At 52.1% G+C, this 6,634-nt stretch overlaps 1 protein-coding gene across 1 annotated transcript in view; it reads right to left on the reverse strand.

Moving 5' to 3' along the window:
* Nucleotides 1–762: 762 nt before the first annotated feature.
* ankfn1b (ankyrin repeat and fibronectin type III domain containing 1b) overlaps nt 763–6,634 on the reverse strand; it is a gene marked incomplete at both ends in the record, with an annotated part of 89,402 nt that continues 83,530 nt past the window's right edge. The window contains 7 exons of the mRNA XM_080024688.1: nt 763–1,050; nt 1,762–2,486; nt 2,738–2,945; nt 3,152–3,318; nt 3,415–3,583; nt 3,661–3,811; nt 4,015–4,181. Of these exons, the coding sequence (XP_079880814.1) occupies nt 763–1,050; nt 1,762–2,486; nt 2,738–2,945; nt 3,152–3,318; nt 3,415–3,583; nt 3,661–3,811; nt 4,015–4,181 (1,875 nt within the window). The remainder of the gene's footprint in view (nt 1,051–1,761; nt 2,487–2,737; nt 2,946–3,151; nt 3,319–3,414; nt 3,584–3,660; nt 3,812–4,014; nt 4,182–6,634) is intronic.

Consider the following 6,634-nt stretch of genomic DNA (forward strand, 5'->3'; position numbering starts at 1 on the left):
AGCCCCCCCACCTCTCTCTCTCTCTGTCTCTCTGTCTCTCTGTCTCTCTCTCTCTCTCTCTCTCTCTCTCTGTCTCTGTCTCTCTCTCCAGTTTCTGGCCCTCCTTTCCTGCAGACTCAGGGAGCCAGGCGGCGTCGTGGCCCTGGCGCTGAGACGGCTTGGCGGGCCAAACGGTTGAGGAGCTTGCGTCCCCAAGTGGAGGGGCCAGCTTTCCTTGGGGCTTCCATGCTTTCGCCCCCGGCTCTGGGCACCATGCAGAGCTCCCGGGAACACGGAACCCAGGGCAACTTCTTTGGGTGGTTTTATCGAACGTCTGTTGGTGGGTTCGCAGCAGGGGTTGCTTTGGCAGGACGCGGCCGTTTCCTCCCGTTACAACCGATATTTACCGAATAGAGCACAAGGAAGCGTGGCCTGTGGTTCCCCTCGCTGCAGTCCGTCTGGTGTCCAGATCAGGTTCCGGTTTCCGCCGTACACAAGTGTGCACACGTTGGTGTGAGGGAACGGACATCATCGCAATGTCAGTCTCAGAGCGGCAGTTTGTTAAAACAAAACAAAAAAACAATCATCAGTAAACCGGACTGGAGTTCAGCTGCGACGTCGGACGGTAAAACTACAACCGGGACCACAAAAGGCCGAGGGCTCATCGGTTCAGGGGGGCTCCAGCCTGATTCATCTAAACGCTTGCCCTCCGGCGGAGGTGGAACAGACTCCTCAGGCCGCTCACCTTTTTCGCCCCGTTCTCTGTCTTGAGGAGGCATCACGTCACACGGTGGTTCCTCGGCCGTGTTTGAGCGCCAGGGGGGAGAATTCCTTGAAGCGTACGCACAGCTTGCCCCTCAGCCAGGGGTTCTGGAGCTCCAGGGGGCGGAAGTCGTCCTGCAGCCACTTCTCCCGGTCGTCCACCGCCAGCACCAGGCCGAAGTGCTGCAGCTGGTCAGGGGTGTAGCACGCGCGGCGCTCGGCCTCCAGCAGCCGCCTGGACACGCCGTTCATCTCCTGGACCACCAGCTGGACCATCTCGCGTGCCGACGTACACGGCGTCACGCGCAGCTGGAAAAGAAGTGCTCTGGTGACAAAAAAAAAACATGCATAACACTTGCACAGCTCTGTGCATCTAATTAATTGTCACCCTACGAGGTAGCTTTGGGTCAGCCGGGGGCTCAAGCCCTGGGGCAAACCGGGCCAGTGGAAACTTTTAATTAAGTGACATTTTACAGGATTAACTGGCTGTTTGCAGCTTCGGGAACTGAAAATAGCCACAAGATCTTGCATGAAATACTTCATTGTGGAGATCATGATATTGCTCCAACTCACAGGCCGACTGTGTATTATAGATTCCAGGGTACGGTGAGGATATCTCTCAGTCAAGAGATGCTCTGTTGACATGTTGATGCTTGGAAAGGATCATTCAAAATTTACATTACATTGATCAGACGCTTTATCCAAAGCGACAATTATTCAAACAGCGACGGACGCAGCCATCAGGAGCAATTAGGGGTTAAGTGTCTTGCTCAAGGACATTACAGCATGCTAGCAGGAGGAGCCTGGGATCCAACCAGCAACCTTTACATTACTAGACCACCAGCCATCCATGGGCTTTAGAGGCAGGAGGAAGTGAGTGTTCATGTAGGCTGGGGCTGCAACAGGGCCCCTGGTTCCCCTGATACCTACATTCAGGGCCCCTGTTTACTACATTGAAGGCCCCTGTTTTCCTCGGCAACATAACTGAGTGCTAAGAGGGAATAAAATCTCCTTCCCTACCTTGACACTGGTGTCTTTTGGGAGGCCTGTGCAGTACTGTGGGTAGACCCGGAGGGTGGCGTCCCGGCCCTTCCCGTGGCCCCCCTGTGAAAGCGCGGAGAGCCTCTGGGTGCCGCTGTCCTCAGACAGAGTGCGGGGGGACTGGCCGCGTGACGGACACCAGTCGGACGGGCAACAGCGCTCCACGGAGGCGGGTCGGGGCCAGCGGCGCTGCGGGGAGACGGGGGGCGAGCGGGTGGAGGAGGCGGCAGGGTGGAGGCAGGGGTGTTCATGGGTGACGCTTGGCGAGGGGAACTCGAGGCTGCTGGTCCTAACGCAGTACGCCTGCCGCTTCTCCGTGATGCGCAGCAGCTCAATCTGCCGGCTGGGCAGGATAAAATCGCTGTCGAAGAGCTCCTGGCCGAAGCCGCGGCGCTCGGCTCCGCCCCCACCCCCGCCCCCCGCCTGCAGCTCCCCGTCCCGGCCCAACGACTCGGACGCCTGCAGGACGTCGGGAGTGGAATCGCTCAGTGCTCGTCCTCCACCACCAGGACCCGGCCTTCCTCCCGAGCCGCTGCCGTCGCTGCGCAGGGGTCCTCTGGCCTCCAGGGGGCCCACGGGGGAGAGGGGCAAGGGGGGCAGCAGGTCCAGCTCCCGGGGGCTCTGGGCCCGGCTGGAGTCGTAGTCGCTGTCTGTGGTGAGGAAGACCTCGGAGGAGCCTTCCTCATCCGACAGACCGTGGAAGTCTAGGTGGAGAACGGGTTATTATAGTTCTTAACTCAAGAATGCACGAGTAAACACTTGAATAAATCCTGATATAAATGTGATATCAGACGTTCAAATTCCATATTTGACTGTCTTGATAACTCTCTTATGCAACCAAGTACATCAGAATCGACATCATGAAGACTTCCTGTAAATACAGAAGCTTGTTTGAGATGACACTGTGTTTACGTTTTGAACAAACCCAAGAACCATGTCTTTATCTCGACCTCACCTGAGTGCCGGCGGCAGGCTTCGGGGGAGGGCACTGGGGAGGGCAGGAAGTCCGGCTGGGAAGACATGGAGGGGGGCTTTTCTGGGACCGCGTCATTTGAGAAATCGATGATCCAGGCCAGGGAGATGCCCCCGCTGACCTGCTTGTAGCGGGCGAACTGCAGGGCGTCCATGATCCACCTCGCCTCGCGCCAAACCTCCTCCATTTGCTGGAAATAGAACGACAGAACCAGAGCTTCATCTTTAGTCCCGGTGTTCCTGTTCGCCTTAACGGGGAACTCGGAGCCATGACAGGCAGCAGCGCCAAGTGATACTTCTCATCTCAACGTGTTAGAGTAAATAACGGATTCAGAACGGATTTATTATTAAATCATTTCTATGAACCCCATCAGCTCTGGGACTGTGGTGTAGCTACCTGGACGTGCTCCTGCACCTTCTGGTGTTTCTGCTTGGCAGCGTGGAGCTCGGCTTCGGAGAAGGCCTCCCGCAAGGCCTGCTGGGACATGAGGGACTCCAGCTCCAGCAGGGCCGACACCCGGCAGTACGAGGCCATGAAGCTGGGCCAGTAGGCGTCAAAGTGCACTGCAGAGACGGGGACGGAGGCTAGGAGTTAATAACAGCCATCTTTATTTTGTGACATTTCTTCAACCTTCATATCTGATGGAGCTCCGTACGAACCCAGTTCAAAGATCTGCAGCGGCAGGGTGAGGAACCCAGAGCGGGGGGAGTAGGGGTTGTTCTGGCCGGGAGGGGTGCACACCTCGTCGGATGGAGGAAGCAACAGCAGGAAGGAAACCTTTTCCCCAAACTCCAGCACCTCCTGGCTGTAGATCCTGAAGTCCTGAGCCTGGAGGGGAACAGGGAGCCGTCAGCCGCAGTCTGTACCAAGCTACACCACCTCCCTCTCCTCCACCTCAACTCAACCTGGTTTCCTGGGATGTTGATGTGGGCCAGCAGGTCCTTGGCAGCGCTGCGTAGCTCCTGTAGGAGGCGATGTGGAGCGCTCTGCACGTCCTGGTCCATCTCCAGGGACTCATCCAGAGAGCTGAGGGTCCGGAGCCACTGCCACTCCTCCCTGCAACACACACACACACACACACTGTTACTACACACTCTGATTACACACACACACACACAGACACACACACACACACACACACACAGGGCACGATTCATGTAAACAGAGGGGAGAGTGGAGGCCATCATTGCCGTGTCAGTGCGACTAACTTAAATCTACTGCCCCCCAGGCTGCTATGATGGCTTATTATGGTCTGTCACCTGGACACGTTGCTGTTGTCCCGGATCCGGGTGTGGCAGAGCACGTTGGGGAGCTTCTGGGGGACCAGGGCCCGGATCTGGTCCACCGAGGTGCAGAGCTTCAGGTAGCCCAGGTACAGACCAGGGGCCAGGTGCTTCCTGCTGCGCCGGTGGTACGCCAGCTTCTCCTGGACAGTAACAACATGAAACACATTGGTTCATCATCTCTTTGAATATGATGGCAGTGTTGACATAAGAGCGTGGTGAAGGCGACCCCCGGTGACCTTCTCTGCTTGAAGGCCTTCAACCAGGATGTTACAACATCTGAAGAAACGTCACAATAAATACGAGTTTTTGTTTCCAACCGTGCAAATATTTTTCTTTCCTTCAGCATAATCTTCTACCCAGCCGCTGACCTGCCGGGGCCTCGGAGGTGTGCGCGGCGGCTATTTTGGCAGTTTTCAAAAGGACTCGGGAGGACTCGGGAGTCGGCGTGTTGTTGTCAGCGAAACTGCTGACGAAGGAGTCGACCGCATTCTTCATCTCCCTCGGTTTCTCTCCCGAGGAATCCGCACATTCCTCGGGATCGGGCTCCTTTTCCTGCGCGCCGGCGCTGTTGTTGGGGCTGCGGCGTGTTTGGGGGTGCGAGTCAACAAACCAGAATGTATTTCATAATGCCATTTTGTCCGTCGCAGCGCGCAAAACAAATATTTCTGTGAGCTGTGGCCTTGTCAAAGGGAGCCCTCTGCTATTGTCTCGGAGCCGCGGGGCCTAACCGCCAGGCTCTGGAGACACAACAGCGCTGCAGCGCCCCGGTGTCGGGTTCGCCTCGCCGCACGGTGGGGACGGATCTGCGGTTGGGCCGTTCAGACTGCAGGACTCAGAGCAGAAACTGCAAAACTGCAAAGCTCAACAGCTCCAAGCGCCAGCACAAACAGCTCGCGGGGTTATCTTCCTGAAGACTAATGAGGCCGAGCGCCTGAGAGCCACCGGACACTTTATCTGCTGCTTCCATCGTTTCTTTTTGTACAGGATGTTCTACGCTCCATTACTGATGCCTACGTCTTCACACTCCTGATCGTCGTTTGGTCATTAGGTCGATGCTCCAGGGTCTAAGGTTCTTCTGCAGCATTTAAAAACAGATTCCAGATTTATTGGTATTTTACATTGTTTTATTTTATTCAAAAATGGTTTTCTTGCTTCCACTTTTCCTTCTCCTTTTTCTTTCCTTCCCATTCTTCATAAAACCTGATATTAACTGCTGCTTTTGCACTGGTGTGGAAACTGGAAGTCAGTCCTCAGACTCAGACTGGCGTTTGAAAGAGCAGATTACTGTGAGAGTCTGGAACCTTAATTGGAAACACATTTTAACGTAGCGTCGTATTGTTTTAACTAAACAGCCTCTTTCCAGTGAGAGGTAGTTAAAAAAAAGAGAAAAAGATTCATTGAATTTCAATAACTCAAAGTTCTAATTGCATTTTGGAGCCATGATGATTTTACCAAGCATTCTCAGAAAACCTTCCCACAATACCCCTCTCCAGCGGCAATGTTCTGTCTCCAAAGCAACAAACTGGGAAATTAGGTTTGGGGGTAAAACCTGAAGATTTCAGACCAATAGTAGTTGCGCATCTTCAGAGTGTGGATGGACCTTTCAAGTACGGTGGTCCTGAGAGCTCAACACACTGCAACTTAAGAAAACATGCAAATAGACAAAACACAAGCAAATTACAAAAAACAACACCACAATAACAGAAAACACAATCACATTAACAAAAAACACAACCGCATTAACGGAAAACACAACCGCATTAACAGAAAACACAACCGCATGAACAGGTAACACAGATGCATTAACATAAAACACAACCGCATTAGCAGAAAAAACAACCGCATTAACAGAAAACACAAATGCATTAACAGAAAACATAACCACAAAACCAGATTACGGAAGTGAGCTATACCGGATGCACTGATTTTCGGCGATAATATATATTAAAATAAATTATTTTGTGTCTGTGATTATGTAATTAAAAGATTTGAATGGTTTGTGAACGTCACCACACGATCACAGAGTCAGTAGACGCTGTTTTCTCTGGAACATCACACTTAAATGGCTAAAATTAAAACTGTGGATTGATATAAAAGTTGTTTTTTCTATGTATTAATTGCATGGTGGAAGCAGATGGAGGATTTGGACACGGTGGTCTCGCGCAACTGCTCTGTGATATTTGCGGCTGCAGGTTGTTATTTTATTTATTAAATTATTATACAAAATTACGGACACAAAATAATGTATTTTAATATATTTTATTGCAGATGAATCAGTGCATCTGGTGTGGCTTACTTCCGTAATGTGGTTTTGCAGTTGTGTTTCCTGTTGATGTGGTTGTGTTTTCTGTTAATGTGGTTGTGTTTCCTGTTGATGTGGTTGTGTTTTCTGTTAATGTGGTTGTGTTTTCTGTTAATGTGGTTGTGTTTTATGTTTATGTATTTGTGTTTTCTGTTTATGCATTTGTGTTTTCTGCTAATGCGGTTGTGTTTTCTGTTGATGCAGTTGGGTTTTCTGTTAACGCGGTTGTGTTGTCTGTTAAGGCGTGTGGGTTTTCTGTTCATGCGGTCGTGTTTCCTGTTAATGTGTTTG

This window comes from Zeus faber, assembly GCF_960531495.2.
Source record: "Zeus faber genome assembly, contig: SCAFFOLD_46, whole genome shotgun sequence".
NCBI lineage: Eukaryota > Metazoa > Chordata > Actinopteri > Zeiformes > Zeidae > Zeus > Zeus faber.